The sequence below is a fragment of the Odontesthes bonariensis genome, chromosome 24 (genome assembly GCF_027942865.1).
Source record: "Odontesthes bonariensis isolate fOdoBon6 chromosome 24, fOdoBon6.hap1, whole genome shotgun sequence".
Lineage (NCBI taxonomy): Eukaryota > Metazoa > Chordata > Actinopteri > Atheriniformes > Atherinopsidae > Odontesthes > Odontesthes bonariensis.
Window position 1 is genome coordinate 28,680,988 of NC_134529.1, and position 25,356 is coordinate 28,706,343.

General features: G+C 43.7%; 1 protein-coding gene across 2 annotated transcripts; it reads right to left on the bottom strand.

The window, feature by feature from the left end:
* Positions 1-2,550: 2,550 nt before the first annotated feature.
* On the bottom strand, positions 2,551-23,975 carry gpr63 (G protein-coupled receptor 63). 2 transcript variants are annotated; one of them, XM_075459467.1, is made up of 2 exons: positions 23,654-23,975; positions 2,551-5,879 (listed from the first exon to the last, which is right to left on the bottom strand). In XM_075459467.1, the coding sequence occupies exon 2, from the start codon at positions 5,680-5,682 to the stop codon at positions 4,552-4,554; it is 1,131 nt and encodes a 376-aa protein (XP_075315582.1). In that variant the 5' UTR covers positions 5,683-5,879; positions 23,654-23,975; the 3' UTR covers positions 2,551-4,551. The 2 variants fall into 2 exon arrangements, with proteins under 2 accessions (XP_075315582.1, XP_075315583.1); XM_075459468.1 differs by having other exon boundaries at positions 23,650-23,975.
* Between the last annotated feature and the right edge of the window lie 1,381 nt (positions 23,976-25,356).

The following is a 25,356-nucleotide window of genomic DNA, read 5'->3' on the forward strand; positions in this document are numbered from 1 at the left end:
AAGACATGCTTGTAGTCTGACCAACCTATTGGGTTCATCTGGTTTCATAGATAAGTACAGCTGAGTATCATCAGCATAGCAATGGAAATTTATGCCATGCTGTCTAATAATGTTACCTAATGGAAGCATGTATAAAGTGAAAAGAATCGGTCCAAGCACAGAACCCTGGGGAACTCCACTTACTTTTCCTTCTGTGCAGCTTATTGTTAGCTTTGATGTTAGCTACATTCTTATATCCTCATTTGTAAGTCGCTTTGGATTTTGACACTTTAGCTAAGGTCATAACTAATATATTGGAAAACAAAAGTTCCACTTTTACCTGAGATTTGATTGACTTTGATTTTCAGCTGATGATTTCATAATTCTTTTCACATATTTTACAAACTCTTTCAATTCAGTTCAGTCAGTTTCTATAAAGACAGATTACAACAATGGTCATTTTAGAAGTCAGGCATTTTAAAGAGAAAATTCTACTTAGTTCATTATCATTGTATTTATGTAATCCTAATTCATCAGAAATTGCCTCGTTAAGGTAACCAACAAATCATTTTAAATACTAATAATAATATACCAAAACAGGAATAACCAATTAAGAGACATACAGTATTTAGAATACTTTAAATTATATTAGTGTTGAGAAGGCAAGAGCAAACTGAAACATGGTGCAAATACAGGGCAGCACAGTGCAAAAGCCCCATCAGAAACATAGCAGAAGATAATGCTGAGGAAAACAAGCACTTTGCATGGAAAGGTCTGTCCACAACCCCAGTGGGCACGTCTGTGCAGGACAGCTATTCACAACAGCTAATAGAGTACAAGGGTATACTTACTTTTCCTGTTAAAGAATATAACATCCACTTCTATTTTAACTGAAGAAATGACTGAAAAAGCTCATCTCCTGCAGCTGTGACAGATTGTCTGATGTTTGCTGATGTAAAGATGTCAAAACAGCTCATACTTCATGGGATAAACCTGTCTTTGTAATGATATCTGACCCACGTAATCACAGTGTTTGCATCTTAAACAGCACTGTCAGATAGTCTGTTCCGTTACCTGGCCCTGGTTTCAGGTCACCATGGAAACAACAACTACATCCATGTATTTCTCAGCTTTTTCTCCCCCTGAAAGCTGCACTAGTTGGATTGGTGAAGAAGTTTTTTCTTAGTTTGCCTTTTTTCAGGAACCTTGTGCTTAGCTCTGAAGGCCACTGCGCTTTTGTGATTCCAAAGCACGTTTGTTAAAAAGCAGAGAAGACACGTGGAATCTGAAAAAGAGACATCAGCGCCACAGAATCCACATTCCACAGTTGCAAGACAGCAAAAAATGTTTGGTTGGAAAAGGATTACTGAAAGGTACTTTATAGCCAAAACACACAAGGTTACAGAGCCTGATACACAACCCCATATACACACTGAACACAGGTTACCAAGTTAAGAAATGTCTAGTTCTTTATTACATTCAACGGTACAGTACACTGAAATTGCACATTTTCACCAGATATAGCAGCATTCTGACTAGCAAATAGACTAATTTATAGGCACAATCAAAACATTTAAATAAAAGTTCACACTTTAAATGTGACATGGCCACTTTCTCTTCACAATCTGACCACTTAAGCAGTTAATTTACACGTTTCCCTGTTACTAAAGGAAAAAGATCTACACAGTTAAAACACGTCGTCCTTTTTCTCATGACTTGCAGTTTCAGTGACAAGAAAATAAAAGAGCTCGAGTCAGCCGTCCAAACAAACACATCAGCCATTCTCACACAGTATGGGCCATTCAGTGCATTTCAGGATCGTAAAGTGTTCCAGTGTCTTTGTATGCTTTCCTTCAGACAACTACTTCATTGAAAGGTTTCAGCACACCAAATGACTAATGAGTGTGTTTTCCTCAGAGATGGAGCCGTGTGCTGCAGGCTGAGCAGGTGTTACAGCTGCTTTATCCCAAGCTGTAGAGCTCGTTGGAAATGTCTTCAGGTCAAGCATGGAATGTTGGACATTTAAAGTAGCAAACATTTCTGCTTTTAGGGACATTTTTACCAAACTTTGACTGAATTTAGTCTAAAATCTCATATGGCTTCTGGTGTTTGGATAAGACAGAAAATCATGTTGGACTAATTGTGGTATAAAGCTTTTTTTTCTTTGAGTACTCAGCTGTAACATCCCAGAAGCTGCAGCAGGTGGAGGTGAGAGTCTGCACTGCTTCCACGTGAACAGCTCTTTGTCTGCTCAGTGAAAGACAAACTAAATGTAGATCGGTCCGTCAGAGGAGACTGGAACCAAACAGCCACATCAGCCGACCCATTTGGTGTCTGATGGCCTGAAGGCAACTGGATGTCTAGTGTGGTCAAACAATATGAACTCATGTTTCAAGATTCATCCGAAAACTATCAACTGGGACCCAAAAGGATTCAGAAGATACGAACTGCACCACAGATCAGACCACATCTGGAAAGACGGAGGAAATATCGTGTCTTCAGACAGGAGGGGAAATGTACGGAGCCCCTAAAGGGACATGGAGGGATTTTTTTTTTTGCGGGATCCCTCCATGTCCCTTTAGGGGCTCCGTAGAAATGATCTTCATGTCAACAACATCCTCTAACATCACAACAGAAAACCTCTTGCTTTCCCAAAAGGGTCTAACTTCACTTTTAAGAATAATTGCAGTTATTATCTTTAACTGCAGCTGGGGACCGCTCAGCGGCACCATCAGGGTGAGACGCTGCAGAAACAGTTAGTCATCTATTCTGAAAGGGATTTATTTAACTGTTAAAACTCCTTTTAGAAAAGGAAATGACAGTGGAAATGTGGATCTGTCCAATAAAAGGCGGGACCTCGTTATCACGTCCTCCCCCACTGTGAGCATATTTATCCTCCATTTTAAAACCAATCTATGGGCACAATCAGTGGTTCCCCTTCAGAGCCCCACAGATCCATGCTCAACTCCCCTGAGCATGACACAACGCTCTGCAGCGACCGTCCCTCTCCTGAACAGGAAAATAAATTCACATGAAGCTCTACCAGAACACAGCAAGACGACTGCAAAGTGTACTTTCTGCCATATTATCTGAGTCCAGCCATCCTCCACCTGCTGGGTCATCGCTCGCTGAGAAGCTTCAGAAACACCCTGACTGTTCAGTGGTAAGTCAGACTGACACCAACACTGCATTACGCCACTGTGGGGGTCCGGCATCGCACAGCAACGCAGTGCGCTTCCTCATTAAACGGAGCGCATGTTGCTAATCGCTCATATTGAGAACAACACGACTGTAAATACAGGAGAAATGTTGTCAACAGCTCGAGGCTCGCAATGTTCTAAAATGATTTTCAGTGTTTAATCAAAATCAGCATGGAGAACACGTTCCTATGTTAAATATTCTGAGCCACGCTTCACTGGTTAGCGGCTGCTCGGATTCCAAAGCCTGAACAGATCCAATAATGAGGATGTCATGTGACCCACAGTTTTCCTACAGCAACACCAGAGCTAGTTCCACTTTAGCAGAAAATGCTCCCCAAAGAGAGGATGTGGATGTTGAGTGAAGCTATTCTACCTGAGTAAGAGTTCCGCTGTATCCCACAGGGACGCACACACGTGATCAGGACAAAAAAAGGAAAATACCACATCTGCATGCATTAGTGTTCCAGCATGCATGAGCAGACCCACGTCAACAGGAGCAAACTATGGAGGTTATGTATGGAATCCAGATGGTTTCCAACCATGTTATGCTACAGGTGGGAGAGCTTGTGTTTTAGTGTGCTAAACTGTGGAACAACCTCCCATTCACATCAGACAAGCCCCTTCACGGCCCATTTTTAAAACCCGTCTTAAAACCCATTTTTATTCCCTGGCTTTTAACCAAGCATGAGACTCTGTTTCTCTTATTGTTTTAATATTGTTATTGTTTAATATTGTTTTTACATTTTTGCTTGTGTTTTATGCCTTATATTTCGTGTTGTTTTTCATGTACAGCACTTTGTTTCAGCCACGGCTGTTTTAAAGGGCTTTATAAATAAAGTTGAGTTGAGTTAAGTTAATCCAAACTGTGGGGACATTCCCAGAAAAGCAAGTTGTTTGCATCTCTAAGAATATTTAGGTTATGCTCTTCCAACAGCTCGATTTAAAAATAAATTGGGAATAAAATGGTTTATCAATCCTAATGTTGTTCTTTTATTTTGTCACGAGTTAATAATGTATATAACATGTTTGGTTCCTTCTTTTCTTTTGGAGGAAAACTTCGGTTTGTTCCAGTAAAGTATCAAAAAGTACCGGTTTGGTACAGAAACTAATATCTGATATTGGAATTAGTACAAACTCTAAATGATGCCCAGCCCTTATTCTCTGTTGTAAAATCCAAGGTAGTGCATGTGTGTTTTCTGGCGTTGACCAATAAGAATCCTGCCTGGTGGCCCCAAACTGGACCCTCTGGGGTGGTCCCTGCAGCTCTGCCCCCTGCCTGTTCGGTGCAGTGCTACTTTCAGCCTGAGCGTCAACTTTGAAAAATATAAAACACGACAACAAAGCAGAGCCACTGATGCAGAGTCTGTTCTCTTTAAACCACGGAGCGATGCTCTCCACACACGTACACCGCGCTCGGCTGGATGCGTCTCTTTGTGTTGCCTGGCAGCTGAGGAAGAAACTTGAAGTATTTGGGCATCAGATCGAGGCAGGCATCGCGGAACTTCTTGATCCGCCAGTAGTAAATGAGAGGGTTGAGGGCCGACTTGAGGTAGCACAACCACAGGACCCATGTGCTGATCTGAAAAAAGCTGTTTTTGTGATAGAAGCCGTCGCTGAAGGTAGTCACCAGACTGAAGGCGGTGAAGGGTGCCCAGCACACTGTAAACACAGAGAAGAGGATGAGGATGGTGGTGAAGGCACGGGTCTTGAAGCTCATGTCGATGTTCATTTGGAAGGGCCTCTGGAGGCTCAGCAGGCCCAGCTTGCTGGCCTGGCTCAGACACATGCTGTCCGGGTGGCTGTGGATGCGGATGGCGTTATGGCGAATGGTGTTCAGGATCCCCATGAATGTGTACAGCATGACCATGAAAGGTATGAAGAAGAAGACTAGCATGATGATCAATACGTATGCATGGTAGCCAGGCTCAGTGCTGTAGCCAAACACACACTGAGGGGCCCTGGGAGGAATCTGCAGGGGGGGGAAGCCCACAGCCAGAGGGAAGGAAAAAACAAAGGAGAGTCCCCAGGTGACCACGATCAGCAATTTAGCTCTTTGTGGGCTGAGCTTGTCTTGTTTCTGGACAATAATGAGGAAACGATCTATGCTTATTATAAGCAGTATAGCCACTCCCTCCATCACAAAGAACCAAAAGAGCATGGCTGAGACACGACAGAAAACATCTCCAAAGATCCAGCTGGTGGTCACCACGGTAACCAGAGCAAATGGCATGTTCAGGATGGCCAGCATCATGTCTGCAAATGCCAGGCTGGCCAGCAGAATGTTGATGGCTGAGCGCATGGCAGAGCGCTGGTACACCATCAGGCACACCACCACATTTCCCGCCAGGGCCACCAGCACGATAGCAACCATAGCACAGCTGAAGAAGATCTGCAGAGGCACGCTGACACCTTGAGGGGTCTCTGGGGCCTGTGCCGTTGGGGGCACCGGCTCTGGTGGAGACCTGGAGACCAGGGAAACGGTTGGCATGGAGATATTCTCCATCAGCAGCCTCCGGGGAGTTTTCAGAAGCCCTGTGACATGGCAGCGAAGTTACCCTGCTTCCGGAATGGAAACAGCGGGGTGAACCATTCTTCCCCGGGCTGAACACGCATCGTCACTGGAGAGCTCATACTAAACACGATGCCGTGGATGCAGATGTTGTCACCTCACCACAGCGCCATCTTCAGGAGGGTGAAGTCCTAAAACATAAACAAAGATGTTTGTGAACACCAAGTAAATCCAAGACAGCAAGTAAAAGGATAATATGAAACAGTTCATTCTCTTATAGCCCTTTTTGTTTTTCTGTGATAGGAGGACAGATTCAATTCAATTCAAATTCAAAAATACTTCATTTATCCCAGAGGGAAATTAAATGTTGATGTAACTCAATTAAATCAAGAAGTTATTATAGATGCTGATGGCTGTGGGCAGGAAAGATTTCCTGTAGCGGTCCGTTTTGCATCCAAACTGAAGAAGCCTTTGACTGAAGAGACTCTGTTTTCCGATAACAGTCTCATGGAGAGGATGTTCAGGGTTGTCCAAATTCTCTTGATTTTATGCAAAATCCTTCTTTGCATTATTGTCTCCAGAGGTTCCACAGTCGTCCCCAGAACAGAACCAGCCTTCTTTATCAGGTTGTTGAGTCTTTTTAGGTCCCTGGTTCTGATGCTGCTGCCCCAACAGATGGCGCAAGAGGAAATGACGCTCTCAACAACAGACTTGTAGAAGATCTGCAACATCTTGTTGCAAACCTTGAAGGACCTTAGCTTCCTCAAGAAGTACAGTCTGCTCTGTCCTTTCTTGTAGATTGCTTCACTGTTGTGTCTCCAGTCCAGTCTGTTGTCCACATGAACACCAAGGTATTTATATTCCTCAACCACCTCCACTTCTTCTCCCATGATGGAAGTAAAGGTAAAAGTAGAGGTAAACATCAAAAGGTTCCTCATTTGTCAAAGACCAGTTTGATATATTCATCATTGACAAAAACAACAGATTTGATATACAGTAACTAATAAGTGAATGTGGAAAACAGAAATACAGTCTGTGTTCCTAAAACCTTGTTAAATCTCTTTTGCTGCTGCCAGTAACCGACAGCCGGTGCTCGACTGGGGAAGTCAAACACGCCATAAAGGCTCTTATCACTTGTTTAAACATTGGGCCTCTTATTTCTGACTGCCGGGTAACATTACAGCAGCTTATGCAACAGATATGGTCTATTTGTGGAAAATAAAGAAAAAATAATAACTTTCCACACAAAAACAAACCTTTTCATTACTTTGTATGTTAATGTTGGTTCATATAATCCCACTATTCTGGGAACTGATGACTAGAGCCTGGCTCGGGCCGGATTTTTCTGTCCGAGCCCGGCCCGCAACCGACAGAAAAGTGCTCAAATCCGACCCGAGCCCGACATTAATTAAAATATTTGTGTCCGAGCCCGCCCGAAGCCCGAGACCAGTGACCAACGCAAGACGGCGCACCCTAATCAGTAAATACACATTGGTGACAGCGCACCATTATCCACCATAATCCATTATAAAACATACACATTAATGGCGGTGCACCATAACAAATGCACAAGCACTCTTCGACCAGAATAAACACCCATTAAACTCAATACAGAGAGAGAAAGAAGTTGACTGATAAAACAGTAGAAACTCGAGTGACCAGAACAGTAGCCCAACTATGCTAACCAGAGCTAAATGCAAACCAATATGGAGCGAAGATAGGCTACTGTAAAATATCAGCAAGACCAGTAGTCAATTCAATAACATATTAGTGAGTTACAAAGTTAGAAATCACTACAGCAGCCCTGTCATAAATTACCACCAGATCAAAAGGTTTGCATACCGTGAAATGTGCGCATTGTCTCTTTCGAAAGCCAGACTAGCCAGAGACATAACTGTAGTGTTACGATAGTAAAAGTGACAACAATAAAACCCTACGCGAAGGACATGACATGATATCAAAATGATGCCACGGCGGACATAATGATTAAATTAAACCTCTATGCCCCTACCTTGTTTTCTTCGTAGCGTCTGTGTGTGCATCATATCTTCTTGGTGCTGCTTTCCTCCAAAGTTTGTTACCATATTGTGCTCTTCTTGCTAGCCCATGCTGCAATGCATTCCTTGGCGAATGCAGTGATTAAACTTCGTAATTTTATATTCTGACTTCAAGAAAGCCTAGAAGGCATACTACAACATACATTAAAAGACCGCGCTTTCACTGGCAACTGATACTTTGGCTATTATTAAGAAAACAAGGTAGGTTGGCTCACAGCATCTTCCGTGCTGATTCTGAATCGGCTGGTTCGGAGAGTCGGCGTTCAAACGTTGCCACTGGCAACTCGCTCATGCACACACCACAGATGCACACAGATGCATGCTGCACGGCATGAGGCACGAGTAGCCTACCAACATTTTCATTTATGCATATTCAATTATTTATGTTTATCACAAAAACTGATGTTTGCAATGAACTGAAACCTGTCCTCTGGCTGTTTATAATTTTCACGATGTCTGCTTGCTTTCGAGCCCGACCCGAGTCCGACAAGACATTCTAATTTTTTGTCCGAGTCCGACCCGGCCCGTCGGGTTCCGACCGGGCCCGTCGGGCTTCGGTCGGGTTGCCATACTCTACTGATGACCCAAAGGAGATCCACTGCTGCTGCCACACCGGGACATGTAGCAGTCCAACGGTGTTGTCACGTCACCGGGACATGTAGCAGTCCAACGGTGTTGTCACGTCACCGGGACATGTAGCAGTCCGACGGTGTTGTCATGTCGACGGGACATGTAGCAGTCCGACGCTGTTGTCACGTCACCGGGACATGTAGCAGTCCGACGGTGTTGTCACGTCGACGGGACATGTAGCAGTCCGACGGTGTTGTCACGTCGACGGGACATGTAGCAGTCCGACGGTGTTGTCACGTCGACGGGACATGTAGCAGTCCGACAGTGTTGTCACGTCACCGGGACATGTGTAGGAGAGAAATGTCATGACATCTGGCCTAGTTACATCGTGTGCCTTGCGGACTGGTTCAGATGAATATTGTTGATAGTTAGAATGAGTTGTTTAACATTATGACGGAAGCTAGGCGCCTCCAGAGAGGGCCACGTACGCTTGTTATGATAAGACAAGCATAAAAAGGGTGTCACAAGATGAATCCGGCGGACATTTTGTAACACTCTGTATGCACATTTGCTGTGACAGTTTGTTCAATAAACTCCCCAATGGACGGCTGACCGACGCGTGATTCGACTCCTTTTCTCCACAACACATGTAGCAGTCCAACGTGTTGTCACGTCACCGGGACATGTAGCAGTTCAACGGTGTTGTCACGTCACCGGGACATGTAGCAGTCAGACGGTGTTGTCACATCACCGGGACATGTAGCAGTCCAACAGTGTTGTCACGTCACCGGGACATGTAGCAGTCAGACGGTGTTGTCACGTCACCGGGACATGTAGCAGTCCGACGCTGTTGTCACGTCACCGGGACATGTAGCAGTCCAACAGTGTTGTCACGTCACCAGGGGGGTATTCCTAGAAAGTAGCTAAAGAAAGCCAGGCTATAGCCGGAAAGCGTTGCTTGAACTAGCGCCATCTCCCATTTAAGCCTCAAGTCGTTCCTCAAAGACATTTTAGCTGCATCTCGGTGAGGCTAATCCAAGCGAGGCTTACATAGCCTAGCTTAGTGCGAGTGCACGAGGAACGTAAGAAGCCCTGACGAGTGGATGGTGGAAAAACGGAGATCTGTGTGAAAAGGAGAGCGAGACAAGAGCTGTTATTTTTTCGGCAGCTGAACGAATAATGCTTATGGAGCTGCATGAGGATTTTAAAAGTGTCATCACCAGAAATGGTAATACAGCTGCGATCAATAAAGCGAAGAAACGGCATGGCAAACAACTGCAGAAGGACTATTCAATTTTCAATTCAATTCATTTTTATTTATATAGCGCCAAATACAACAAATGTCATCTCAAGGCACTTAGATAGTAAGTCCAATTCAAGCCAATTGGAATTCAATTAATTAATAATAATCATAATTCATAAAATAATCCAATTCGTTCATATAGAGCCAATTGAAAAACAATATCCTAGCTAAGAAAACCAACAGATTGCACTGAAAACTTTTTGTTTTTCGGTCCAATCTCCCGGCCTGAGCGTGCCTGAGGCGACTGTGGAGAGAAACGACTCCCTTTTAACAGGAAGAAACCTCTGGCAGAACCAGACTCAGGAAGGGTGGCCATCCGCCTCGACCAGCTGGGGTTTGAGAAGACAGAAAGGGGGGGAGGGCCGCAGCGGCGGCGGCACTGTAACACCATTCAAAGGATATCTGTTGGAACAGGGAAACACGAGTTAATGACCACAATAATATCACATATACATAAAGAGAGTAAAGTGAGGAAAGGTGTGACAGATGAGGCCCCCCAGCAGTCTAGGCCTATAGCAGCTTAACTATGGGATGTTTCAGGATTACCTGAGCCACCCCTATTCAAGGTAAACACAAGAAACTTGTGCTAACGAAAAAATAAATAATAAAATAAAGGACCAGACTCAGTGAGTAATTCCCTATACTCCCTATATAGATCTGCTCCTCACACCACAACAACCATCTTTTTACAGCCACAAGCTACCTCAGCCTCTCACCAACTGCACACCAGTCACAGCGGGGTGGGGATGCAAACCCTGGTTCGGGTAGGGGGAGAAATAAAAGAGGTAAGATAAGCGGGAATGGGATTCAAACCCTGGTTCGGGTAGGGGGTAATGAAAGTATAGAGAGTGCCAGAGGTGGAGGCAGAACAAGACACACTAGCAGATACACTATCAGATTCAACAGACCTAACTATAAGCTTTATAAAAAAGGAAAGTTTTAAGCCTGGTCTTAAAAGTGGAAAGGGTGTCTGCTTCCCGGACATTTACTGGCAGCTTATTCCACAATAGAGGGGCCTGATAACTGAAGGCTCTGCCTCCCATTCTACTTTTAGAAACTCTGGGAACCTCAAGTAAACCTGCAGTTTGGGAACGAAGTGCTCTGTTAGGAAAATATCTTACAATGAGATCTTTAAGATATGATGGAGCTCGGTCATTAAGAGCTTTACATGTAAGGAGAAGAATCTTAAATTCTATTCTGAATTTAACAGGGAGCCAATGAAGAGAAGCTAAAACTGGAGAAATATGATCTCTCCTGTTAGTTCTCATCAAAACTCTGGCTGCAGCATTTTGGATCAACTGAAGGCTTTTCAGAGAATATGTGGGACAGCCCAATAATAAAGAATTACAGTAGTCCAATCTTGAAGTAACAAATGCATGGACTAGTTTTTCTGCATCACTCTGAGACAAGATGTTCCTGATTTTAACAATATTATGAAGGTGAAACAAGGCAGTCCTAGAAACCTGTTTTATATGCGAGTCAAATGATAAGTTCTGGTCAAAAATAACTCCAAGGTTCCTCACTGTAGAACTAGAAGCCAAGGAAATACCATCTAGAGTAACTATATAGCTAGACAATTTCTCCCTGAAACGCTCAGGTCCAAAGATAACGACTTCAGTTTTGTCTGAATTTAGAAGCAGACAGTTCTGAGTCATCCAGGTCTTTATGTCTTTAAGACATGCTTGTAGTCTGACCAACCTATTGGGTTCATCTGGTTTTATAGTTAAGTACAGCTGAGTATCATCAGCATAGCAATGGAAATTTATGCCATGCTGTCTAATAATGTTACCTAATGGAAGCATGTATAAAGTGAAAAGAATCGGTCCAAGCACAGAACCCTGAGGAACTCCATGACTTACTCTGGTGTGTGAGGAAGATTCTTCATTTACAAGAACAAACTGAAATCTATCAGATAAATATGACTTAAACCAGCCTAATGCAGTCCCTTTAATCCCAATAACATGTTCAAGTCTGTGTAATAAGATACTGTGATCGACCGTATCAAATGCAGCACTGAGATCCAACAGGACAAGCACAGACACAAGTCCGCTATCAGAGGCTAAGAGGAGATCATTGGTAACTTTCAGCAGTGCAGTTTCTGTGCTATGATGCACTCTGAATCCTGACTGAAACTCTTCAAACAGATTATTTCTGTGTAAGTGATCACAAAGCTGAGCTGCAACTATTTTTTCAAGAACTTTAGACATAAAAGGGAGATTGGATATAGGTCTATAATGAGCCAACACTTCTGAATCAAGAGTAGGTTTTTTAAGTAAAGGTTTAATTACAGCAACCTTAAAAGTCTGAGGTACATATCCTGTCAACAAAGACAGATTGATCAAATCCAATATGGAAGTGTCAATTAATGGGAAAACCTTCTTGAACAGTCTGGTTGGGATTGGGTCTAAAACACAAGTTGATGGTTTAGAAGAGACTATTGCTGTTGTTAGTTCAGAGAGATCAACTGGGCAGAAGCCGTCTAAATACAAATCAGGTTCTAAAGATACTTCTAAAGCTGCTGTACTTGATGATACATCACTGATAATAGTGGGAAGGACTCCATCAATCTTCTCTCTGATAGAAACAATTTTATTAATAAAGAAGCTCATGAAATCATCACTGCTGAGAGTTAAAGGAATAACTGGCTCAGCAGAGCTCGGACTCTTAGTCAGACTGGCTACAGTGCTGAAAAGAAACCTGGGATTATTCTTATTCTCTTCTATCAATGATGAATAATAAGCAGTTCTAGCTTTACGAAGGGCTTTCTTATACGTTATTAAACTATCTTTCCAGACTAACTGAGACTCTTCTAAATTAGAGGAACGCCACTGTCTCTCCAGCGTTCTTGCAGTCTGCTTTAAAGCACGCAGCTGTGAATTATACCAAGGAGCCAGCCTCTTCTGACTGATTACCTTCCTTTTCAGAGGGGCAACATTGTCCAGTGCTGTACGCATTGAAACTATAGTGCTGTCAACAAGAGAGTCAAGTGCTGCTGGAGTAAAGTTTAGGTAGTCGTCCTCTGTCATATCTGCACATGGCAGTGAAGAAAAGGATGATGGAATTAATTCTTTAAATCTGGTTACAGCATCCTCTGATAGACACCTTCTATATGTAAATTTCTTCTCAGAAACTGTATAGTCAAGTAATGTAAACTCAAAGGTTATCAGAAAATGGTCAGATAAGACAGGGTAATGAGGGAACACTGTTAACTGTTCACTCTCAATGCCATAAGTCAGCACAAGATCAAGGGTGTGATTAAGGCAGTGAGTCAGTCCGTGTACACTCTGAGAAAATCCAATAGAGTCTAATATAGAATTAAAGTTCATATTCAGGCTGTCATTTTCAACATCTACATGAATATTAAAGTCACCCACTACAATGACTTTATCTGTACTCAGCACTAACTGGGATAAAAACTCTGAGAATTCAGACAGAAACTCAGAATAAGGGCCAGGTGGACGATACACAACAACAAACACAAGAGGTTTCTGGGATTTCCACTTTGCGTGGGAAAAACTGAGAATCAGAGATTCAAAAGAGCTCAAACTAATCTTGGGTCTGGGACTGATGAGTAACCCTGATCTGAAAATAGCTGCCACTCCTCCTCCTCTGCCTGTGGTTCCAGGAACGTGAACATTTAAACAGTCAGAGGGAGTTGCTTCATTAATGCTAACATGATCCTCCTGTTTCAGCCAGGTTTCTGTAAGACAAAATATATCAATATGATGATCACAAATCAACTCATTCACTAACAGAGACTTCGAAAGGAGAGATCTGATATTCAGCAAACCACATTTAATAGTTTGATGTTTTTGTTCAGTTAAAGTTTTTGTTTTAATAATTTCTTTTTGCACAAGAGGATTTGCTCCTTTTGTGTTAATTGATTGGGGGGGTAGCAGCAGGTGGGAAGCTGCAGAGAAGTGTGTAAGACTACAACTCTGCATCCTGCTCTGAGCCCTGGGTTGTCATGCATTAAGACTAAATGCGTAAGTTATGAAAGTTTCATACCATTGACATTCATTTTACTGTCCTCATGTATTTATGCTCTCCTCTTTGTGTTATAATGTGTTTACATAAAGCATGCTGAATTGTCTCTGTATGAGATGTACAGCACAAATATACTGACCCTGCTCACTTTATTAATAACCCAATAACCGACACGCATCATCATACTTTGTGACTATATTATCCTGTGTGTGACCCACATATTATTTTTTCACTGTTACATCTCAACAGGAGCAATCTTAACAGCCAAAAGCGTACCTGTCAGCAGGTGAAGGTAAAGTACAGGAACATATTTCAGAGTGGTAAGTAGCCTTTGAAGAAATGTGTTTGTCCAATAAAGAGAGCACCAAACTAGATATGGAAGAAACTGAAAATAAAAAAGATCAAGCTAGAGATTATGAAACTGGAGAGGGATGTTAGTATAAATTCAGATAAAGGGGAAGGTCATGGTGTGAACTGTATTTAATTCTGTTTTCTCTCCACAGCTTGAGAAACATGTAATAATAATTAAACAATTCAACACAACTTGAACTCAAACTTGTCATTATTGTACGGTTCATGCAACGTGTTAGAAATGTGTTTTTTACATTTATATTCACAGTGGGGTGCCATGACCTAATGTGTGGAAAGTTATAAATCATCTCTGTCCATTTAGCCTTCTTACACTTGCTCTGAATTAAACTGCTACTGTGTCAATGCTAAATGATGAAAAGAAGTTCTAACTCAAAGGTCACAACAATAAGGATCAAAGGAAATATGAGTCCCTGTATAGGTCCCTCACTGTGTCAGGAGAAACTGAGTCCTTTCAGGCACTAGAACTCAACGAAGAAAAGACTTGAGCCTGAAAAGTTGTCCACAAGACAAAATGTATCAAATATGAAGTATACTATTAATTTAAGATGGCTCTGTCAGAAGTCAGCCATTGTGCCTGAGAACTTTAAGCAATGAACCTGTATTTAATTTGGCCAAAGGTCATTTCTATCCATGCCCTTGTTTTAGCATGTGCATGGTGGAATGCCCTCTCCGCCTAAATTCCTTAAGATGACCTCTACACCTGACCTCTCATTACATTACCAAAATTCTGCCTATGCTACACCTTACTTCAAAAGTACACTCCTTCGGGTAAGTAAAATTCTCGCGCCTTGTGCAAACCTCTGTGCCAGTGAGGATGCTCGGAAGATCCTAGAATCATGAACTGATCCCGGCCATTTAGCCTCAATGTTGAAAATGAAATGAGCTCCATCACAGATCATCTGTATGCACGGAGGATAGGAGTCAATGATGAGCTTTCACAGGGCATAAACGTAACATTGCTCAGCATTACTCAAAGGGGTTGATGTGTTATTTTTCAAAATGAGAAATCCAGTTCAGAGTCTATGGACAATTATCCCCAAGTGTACCTGTACATTTAGGATATGGAAAAATGTTCGGTTTACATAGTCAGCCTCCACAGGTCCAGCAGGGGCCTGGACAATGTGACAATGTTTAAATCCAGACTGAAAACAGTTCTATTTAGATGTGCATATGACACCTGAAAGTATTTTATCTGCACTCTTCACTTTTAAATTAATTAATTAATGATTTTTTTGTTTTTTGGAATGATTTTATTGCCTTCTTGTGATTTTATGTAGCTGTAAAGCACTTTGAATTGCCTTGTGTACGAATTGTGCTCTACAAATTGCCTTGCCTTGGATGCGTACATGGGCACAGTGTAGTGCACCGATAACATTAGGGAAGCCTGAGGGAGATGATGAACTTAATGCAAATACTTCAGCCAGTAGGTTGCTTTACATTATCGGCTACTGTAAATGTGGAGCAGCAGCCTGAAAGGACAGAGGTCCCCCCCCCCCCGACATTCGCAATACTGACACTCTCCCTCTGTTCAAGTCTTAACTCAAAACCCATCCGTTTAACTTTGCTTACCTCCATTTATTGCTCCGTTCTGTGTATTTTTAATATGGTAAGATGTTTTAATTCCTGCGTTTTATCTAATATCTTGTTTGTACAGTGTCCTTGACTGTTTTGAAAGGAGCTTTCAATAATTTGTATTATTAACATTATTACCTGTCCCCCATTTTTCTGAGTCTGGTCCTACGTGGGTGTAGATCGGATGTTTGTTAGGTATTGATTAGTTTTAATGAATACCATGTTCTCTCTCATTTAATTTCATGTTCAATACGTGTGTATAGTTGCGTTTCTTTAGTTGCACTGGCACCGACTGATTGATTTTTTCGAGACAGTGAAAGTGGTGATATGATAACCACAGTTTTTGTTTCGTTTTTTAGACAAGACATGAGTTGCGGGAGCGCAGAATTCTTTTATATTTTTACAAATACATTTCTTTCCGGAGTCTGTTTCAGCCGGTCGGACATTTTTTGATTTACAGCTAAGCTAAGCTTCAACTTTAGCCTGCCCGGGACCAGGCTAGTTCAGCAGCATAAATTACCATGGTTACTCAGCGGGCGTTCAAATAAGCCACCTTTATGGAACGGAACTCTCGCTAAATTTAGCCAGAAGTAGCGAAATAAGCCAGGCTTTCCGCTAAGCCAGCTTCTAGGAATACCCCTCAGGACATGTAGCAGTCCAACGGTGTTGTCACGTCACCGGGACATGTAGCAGTCCAACGCTGTTGTCACGTCACCGGGACATGTAGCAGTCCAACGCTGTTGTCACGTCACCGGGACATGTAGCAGTCCAACGCTGTTGTCACGTCACCGGGACATGTAGCAGTCCGACGGTGTTGTCATGTCGACGGGACATGTAGCAGTCCGACGGTGTTGTCATGTCGACGGGACACTCAGGAGACAAATGGATGGAGTAAAATAATAAACAAGCTGGCAGCAGTGAAAATGTTGTTTCATTCACATTGTGATAACATATGTATCGTCTGCAATAATTACCACTGCCTCGCCACAACATGGTAAATGAAAGGAAATAAGAAGTCGGTTTCTTCTTGGCCCACTCCGTTGTCTGATGACATGGGACCCACACAATTTGATACTGAACATATTGAACAATCCACCCCAGCCGGAAGGTACCACATCTCTGTCCCTTCCTGTTGGGGCACAGTCACCTCCAATGTTAAAATAGCTTCTTCAGCCTCCAAGCAATGCCTCCATGTGCTGTAGCAGTAATGCTATTATGTCATGGACAAGCAGAAAGTGAACACTACTGACATGTCTGTAACTGAGGGGAAGAAGTTTCTGAGCACCATGTTTATTTCAGGTGACACTTTTAAACACTACAGATGTGAGGAATACTCAGAATTTTCTCTATGAAGCCCCCTCCACTTTGGGCTAATAACCCACTAAAGGCCTCGGTATGCTTCTCCGTCGCTATCCGTCAATCTGACTCCGTGGTCACTAAACCTTTCCAAGTTCTCCGTCGGGCTGTCGGATACAACAAGGCAGTTCACCTCCCGGTCAGTAGGCGGCGCTACGTTAGACGACCCAATCTGGCGACGTCTATGGTGAAAGTGGTTGATTGATTGTTCACCTTCCGGCTCCGTTCCACTCCTCACAGTGAACGATGGCGACCGAGAGAGAAAGACTGTTGTTGGAGTTTGTTGATTTTGAAATGCAAATAATTTTGACCAAATGTTGCCCGGCACACAATAAACTCTTTCAAAAATGGCGGTGTTGTTGTTCTGAGAGGAAGGCGCTAAACTGGAAAAGTGATTCAGGAAATGATGTTGTTAGCCGACCAATCACAACCCTTGCTCTCCATCTCCTCGACGGATAGATAGGAATTTTGGCCGACGCACGCAAGCGACGGAGAGCGTCTCCGGGAGGGTCTCTGTAGGCGACCATAAATCAGCCTTCACACTCACAAACATCTGGTTTATGACAAATAATCCAGATGTGTTACGATGCATGTTCACATGGAAGCTCTGACATTTAAGAGGCAGCAGAGAGATGTGCTGGATTTATTCTCTGAGTCTAAAGGCAGCTGGCAGCTAAAGCCCCACCCATCATTTCAGTGTGTGCGGGTCGGACTTCAGCTGTCCAATCAAAGAAGGAAGCTGTGGCCAACCAGACCCTGTCTTCAATAGTCATGTTACCTTGTAGCTGTTCACAGGGGTGTTCATTAAAACACACTGAGGGGAAGCACTTAGATTATTTCCATGAGAGAGCAGTCGACTGGATTAGAGGACAAAACATGGTTGTTGGATAATGTTGGACTCATTTTTTCTATTGAACATTTAGATTTTCATTTTTTTTATTTTTCATAACGAACAGGATAACATTAATGCCCTGGCAGTGGCAATGAGCTTTAAATTTGTATTTGCTTTGATAACATTGTTTAAGATGAGATTTACACTAAATATCTTATTTAACTGCTAACTACATAAAAATGCTGATGTTAAAAGTGTGTTTGCACAACAAATGTTATGGCACTTTCATTCATATGAAAGCACGTTTAAAATAAAACTAAATGCTAAAAGCTAAAAGCTATACACTACTTTAGAATTCATTTTTGGATTCAGCGTACAAATGCGATTAATCGTGATTAATCAGGGAAATCATGTGATTAATTAGATTCAAAATTGTAATCGTTGCCCAGCCCAAATGAAAACCAAATCAGCTGTGAGATATAGAGGACTGGTGTAATGCTGAATATATGTCTGGACGTCACACAGACACAGTGTTTGCTACGATTTAGCTTCCCTGGAGCCAGACAGGCTGAGAAATCCAACTACAACAATTACGATTGGTCCTGGTTGGCTCAAACGCCTCAGAGGAACATGAATATGAAATTTAATGGCTTCGACTGCTAACTGGGGCTTTAGTGGTCTCGCTGCAGACCATTTTAGACTACAGAAATATGAAAGCCAAGGAATCCTAATAAAAAGACTTCTATGAATAAAACTGACAGTTTCATGAATGGCTCTTTTTTTTCCAGGCACATTCAACCACAGAAAGAAACAGAAAATAAATCATGATGGTAGTTAACTGTGTGAATGTGTCACAGCGTTTAAAGTAAGTCTGAGGGATGGCATGAGGAGTGCTACTTCAGTATATGTCTGTCACACTTCTGACAGTATGAGCATCACTAAAGTGTTCCACAGTGCTGTGCAGAGGTCTGCAGACACTCAACATCTGTTCACATGTGGCTTCCAGGCAGCCACATGTTCCTCTAGACTTTTAAAGTGGTCTTCAGTCAAAGCTCTTCCAGCTTTCTGAAGGCAGCTCTTTCAGAGTTTTTCTTTGGACATTTTCTGCTTCTTCCCTCATCTTCAGTCAGTCCTTGTACCTGAGCATCTTCAGAGGAATGTGTTTTTTCTTTGTAAAGCCACTTAACTCTGACCTATGAACCATTCAGGCAGAACAAAGGCTGCTAACTCAAGGGATGAACCAGTGTTGTGTCCACACAGAACAGACAACTTAGCAAAGAAGCCATTTTAAACTGGATCTTTAGGCACTTTGCAAAAAGTGTTTCCATTTCATCTCATGCACAGAAACCCGATTTTAAAAAGTGCAACACACACCTCAGGCAAGTGTGAGGATTCATTTCTTATCTTGTTGTCAATTCAATCAACCACTGTGTCATTGTCCATACAACAATACCTAAGCCTAAATGCAGTGTCAGTGTGCAGTCCATCCTCACTGCTTCCACAGGAACTAACAGAGAAAAGGCCTCAGTATGCTTCTCCGTCAGCTCTCCGTCCTTTCCAAGTTCTCCGTCGGGCTCTCGGATACAACAAGGCAGTTCACCTCCCGGTCAGTAGGCGGCGCTACGTTAGACGACCCAATCTGGCGACGTCTATGGTGAAAGTTGTTGATTGATTGTTCACCTTCCGGCTCCGTTCCACTCCTCACAGTGAACGATGGTGACCGAGAGAGAAAGACTGTTGTTGGAGTTGGAGTTTGTTGATTTTGAAATGCAAATAATTTTGACCGGCACACAGTAAACTCTTTCAAAAATGGCGGTGTTGTTGTTCTGAGAGGAAGGAGCTAAACCGGAAAAGTGATTCCGAAAATGATGTTGTTAGCCGACCAATCACAACCCTTGCTCTCCTTCTCCTCTACGGATAGATAGGAATGTTGGCCGACGCATCCAAGCGACGGAGAGCGTCTCCGGGAGGGTCTCCGTTGACGGAGAGGGCTCTGCGTAGGCGACCATAAATCAGCATTAAGCAGCAGCCAGGCGCTGCTGATCAATGCTCTGATTAACTGATCAGCAGGCAGTGTGAGCTCCTCTGTAAAAGCAGAAGTTCTGTCGGCATTCAGGTGTGTGTTAACACGATGCCAAGGAGGAAAGACATCAGCAATGATCTCAGAGAAGCAGCTGTTGCTGCCCATCAACCTGGGAAGGGTTATAAGGCCATTTCCAAAATATCTGGAGTCCATCGTTCTACAGAGAGAAAGATTATTCACAAGTGGGAAACATTCAGGACAGCTGTCAGTCTGCCCAGGAGTGGACGTCCCAGCAAGGTCAGAAACCCAAGAGCTACATCTCAGACTCTGCAGGCCTCAGTTAGCATGTTAAAGGTTAAAGGTCACCCCAAGGTCAGAAACCCAAGAGCTACATCTCAGACTCTGCAGGCCTCAGTTAGCATGTTAAAGGTCACCCCAAGGTCAGAAACCCAAGAGCTAAATCTCAGACTCTGCAGGCCTCAGTTAGCATGTTACAGGTTAAAGGTCACCCCAAGGTCAGAAACCCAAGAGCTACATCTCAGACTCTGCAGGCCTCAGTTAGCATGTTAAAGGTTAAAGGTCACCCCAAGGTCAGAAACCCAAGAGCTACATCTCAGACTCTGCAGGCCTCAGTTAGCATGTTAAAGGTTAAAGGTCACCCCAAGGTCAGAAACCCAAGAGCTACATCTCAGACTCTGCAGGCCTCAGTTACCATGTTAAAGGTTAAAGTTCATGACAGCACAGTTAGAAACAGACTGAACAGGTATATCTTGTTTGGAAGGGCTGCAGGAGAAAGCCTCTTCTCTCTGAAAAGAACATGGCAGCACAGCTTAGGTTTGCAAAGCTGCATCTGAACAAACCACAAGACTTCTAGAACATTAGCCGCTTTCGGACAGAGCAGTTCTAAGAACGGTCCTCCTCGAATTTCGTTCTGATAACTGTCCTTCCCCAGCGGAACTGTTTCAGTTTGCATTCACACGAGTCGGGACCTTGATAGGGACTGATGCGCTGCAGCCGTCTGCGACAGCGACGTGTTACTTTAGCGCTCAACAACAAAACAAAACCCGGTAAAAGTAAGGAGAGAAGAAAAAAAAATACCACCAAGAAGCTAACATGGAGAGCGGGGAGGCCACCGTGTTCATGGTCTGCATGATGGTGATATTAATCATGGACGATCACATGGGGGCTGGAAGAGCTCACAGAGAGAGTCAGGAGACGAAGGATGGAGCGCAGGCCGTACTTCTTGGTTTCATGAAGGAAGGAGAGCAGAGCGCCGCAGACAAAGGAGACCACGTGGAGGTTTAACTTATTAAACACGCGCAGGTTTTGTCCGTGTCGTATGAGGAAACATTTCAGCCTGATAACATGACAAGGGGCGGAGCTACCGACCACCAAGGGGCGGAGCTACCAACCACCACGGGGCGGAGCTACCAACCACCAAACACCTCCGTCAGATGTGTTCCTATAGAACCCAGAACAGACCCAGCTGAGGAGAAGGAGCTGAAATGGTTATAGGAACTCAGGGCGATGGTCCCGAGTTCCTGTATGTGCGAATGCGGGAGAAAACGGCCCCGTGGATTAATTCAATTCAATTCAATTAATTTTTATTTATGTAGCGCCAAATACAACAAAAGTCATCTCAAGGCACTTAGATAATAAAGTCCAATTCAAGCCAATTGGAATTCAATTAATTGTAATCATAATTATTTATAAAATAATCCAATTCGTTCATATAGAGCCAATTCAAAAACAATTTCCTAGCTAAGGAAACCAACAGATTGCACCGTTTCTGAAAAGGTTATAGGAACTGCCAAAGGTTCCTAGAGTCCGAATGGGCTAATGTCCTTTGGACAGACCAGACCAAAGTGGAGATGTTTGCTCAGAATGCACAGCAGCACGTTTGGAGGAAACCAAACACAGCATATCAGCACAAACACCTCACACCAGCTGCCAAGCACGGTGGTGGAGGGCTGATGATCTGGGCTGGTTCTGCAGCCACAGGACCTGGCCACCTTGCAGCCATAAGCCCCTTTCACACTGACGAATAACCCGTGTTTAATCCGCGAATTTAGCGTGTCCATTGTTGCGTTCACACTGCCGACCCGGGCTGCCGCGTCAACTCGACTCGCCTTTCAACCCACGTCGGACCCTAGTCTTTTTGGCGAGCCGAGTTTGGTGTGAAAGCAATCGACGCGGGTCGGACGTGGGCGTGACGTGAGGAGTTTAAAAGACAGAATGGACAGCTGATTCAGAACAACAGCGACAGGTGAGGACAAGTTTTACTCTGTTTTAGCCTACATCAAGTTCGAGACATTTTTTAATATGGCCAACTGGGGAAACAAGGAGGTCCGCGAGCTCCTCAGCCTCCAGCAGAGGACGTTATTTACCGCCACATTTCGGGGACTATAGTGCTCTTGTATTCTACGCATATGTTCTTCGGCGGCATCCCACGTTGTAACCATCCACACCCCGTAAAATAACATCTCCATGAACTGCATATACAATTGCAAAAACGAGTCCTCAAGGTGTATTTAACCCTACCTCCGACGCATGGCTTGTGCCTACGTCATTGTACACGCCCAGCATTTTATGTGTTTCGTGTGACGCTCTGCCACTAGGCAACGCCCCCTGAACTCGGCTTCAGGCGACACGGGTCACCAACACGCCAAGCATTCACATTGCTCGACGCGGGTCGAAGGTGCAATTTGGACCCGCTAAGGTAGCGGGTCGCAGTGTGAAAGGGGCTATTGAGTCCACCATCAACTCCTCTGGACACTAAAGTGTTCTAGAGTCAGATGTGAGGCCGTCTGTCCGACAGCTGAAGCTGGGCTGAAACTGGCTCATCAACAGGACAATGATCCCAAACACAGCAGCACATCTACAACAGAATGTGTGAAGAAGAAAACGGTCCAGACTCTGTCTGCATTCTGCCTGACCTGGTAAGGACCAGAGTATTCTTTCCTCAGCCGGTGGCCTGCACCTTCACCACAGCAGGGTGCTCAGGGCTCTATCTGGAAGAGTTTTGTTCTGAAAACCATTTCTGCTCATTCTCTGTGTTAGAAATGAGAAAACAAACCAACTTGAAGGTGGAAAACACTTTGTCTTCTCATGTTTGACAGAAACTAATCTTTTAAGAGCCGTGGCTCGGTGGTTAGAGTCGGTCATCCAATAATCGGAATGTTGGCAGGTTTGATTCCCCACTCTCGCCACTCAAAAAAAATAAAAATTGGTGGAACTGACAGCTGGAGGGGTGTCAGTCCACCTCCTTGTCACGGCCGAGGTGCCCTTGAGCCCAGGGAGCCCCCCATGCTCCCTGGGCCCTGTGAATGGCTGCCCACCGCTCCAGGTTGGCATCTGTCTCTATGAGTGTGTGACCCTGTGCATGTGTGTGTGTGTGTGTGTGTGTGTGTGTGTGTGTGTGTGTGTGTGTGTGTGTGTCAACAGGTGCCAACCTGGATGGGTTAAAAGCCGAGGACAAATTTCGTGTGTATGCATGAAAAATAAATCTGATCTTAAGTCGTTTGGTTTCTGTTCTTCCTGGTATGAGGCTAGAACTTTAGTAACATTGGTCATTATATATAATTATACATTTTAACTTGAACTGGTGAGAATCCCATTTTGGTTCATATTCCCTCTCTGTGAGTAAAATGTTCCCAGTTTTAATCCAGCTTTGTTTTAACAAGGTGAGTGTTTGCAGCTGTAAAATGAACCGGATGTTGGATCTGACCCCATCGGAATACATCCACCTCCTCCATCCAACCAGAACCCGGCTCGGAGCTGGAAAGGCCCGCAGTTGACGTGCTAACGGCCGGTCATTCAGACGGTTTCTGCCGGGATGTTGCAGTAAAACGGTTGAGGAGGTGGACAGTAAAACAAGCTCACATTTTACCTGCCTCATTCTCCCGTGTCGGTGTTGAAGCTCAGTCCTGAATCCTGAGGAGCTTCTTCCTCTCCGTCCGCGCAGAAAAAGACCGAAAACTGAAGTTGTGTCCAAAAAAAATCCTGTTGGTGCTTCCGAGCCTGCTCCATCAGCCGCTGACGGTGCCTCCACCCACACACGCGGAGCTGTGAGACCCGTGCGCGCGCTCTGTGGCTTTGTTTCCTCCCGCAGCTGTTCGGCACGTTCCTGGTGAGCGAGCCGCTTCTTCTTCTTCGTGCTTTTTCCTCAGAAAGTGGGAGTATCAGCGCTGAGCGGCGGCTGTTCCCAGCCCAAGTTATTACACTGTTACAATACAAACTATTCTCCCAGCGGCTGGCCGCATCACAGCCAGCCACGCGCGCCGCTTCCTGCCGACACTTTCAAAATAATGGACCATGAACAGCACTATTTCTCTTCTTTTTGTCAGGCTACGAGCACAAACAGAACTTAGAAGTGAAGCCCATATTCTATGGGGAAAATTTTGGGTCAAAAAAATTAATATAAATATGAACGCTGTTCACATTCAAATCGGCATGCATTTGTTTGTTTATCTTGCAACACAGTAGGAGTGTGTCAAAATTACACCATGGACACGAGAGCAAAAAATGGATCCACAAATGCAGACTGCCAGACTGCACACACAAAGTCAAGCATATTTATTTTAAAATCTCGAAAATATATTTACAAATGTATGTATATTTATATACATAAATACATTTATTTGTGTGTCACATTTTTATATTTATATTATTATATATACATTTATAAATTCATTCATATTAATATTCATTTTTTTGATCCAAAAATTCCCCCATAATATCCTGCCCTGTCTGACCCACAGGGGTGGAGCAGTGATTTTAAATGTGGGGGTGTTCCAGGGGGGGCACATGAGCACCACATCAAGCCCATAGACACCACGCTGAAGTTGGCATCCGATTCGCGAATTAAATGGATGGGCATAAAGGGCCATTTCACTGCATTTTTGCATTTTGAGCTCCCTAAACTGGGTCCTGTATGGAAACTACAATAGTTAGACTGCTCAAATCTGGATAGAATTATGCTAAAGAGGCTATAGATTCATTAAAACCTTTGGGATTTGTGAAACCTTTTTCTGATTTGTGAAAATGCAGAACAGGGCCATTTTACTGCTTTTTTTGTATTCTCATCACCCTAAACTAGGTCCTGTATGGAAACTACAATAGTTAGACTGCTCAAATCTGGATAGAATTATTCTAAAGAGGGTACAGGGTCTTTAAAACACATTTTATGTTGGTGCACTACAAGGGTGGGCAAACCGTTAATATAATACATCCATGGGGCAAACGGGTTTACCTTTGGAAAATGTGTGTGGGGGTGAAATCATCTTGCTGTAAAAGTGGGGGTGTCGAAACACCCCCTTCCCCCATAGGTGCGACGCCCATGCTGACCCAGTTCGTATGTCCCCTTCTACAGCTTTTCTAAATGTCCTGATCGTCCGATGATCACCTCTGCTTTTATTTCAGAGGACGCTGTGTTCGGAAATGAAATGAACATCATGTGAGAAAGAAATTGTTGTTAGCGATGACTGAATGTGTAACATCAGCACTTGTGACAGAACTTGTGCAGATTGGTCATTTCAGCGTGGGCTCAGATGTGCCACTGAAGCTGGGACTTTCATCCCCTCATCTGCTCACTGGC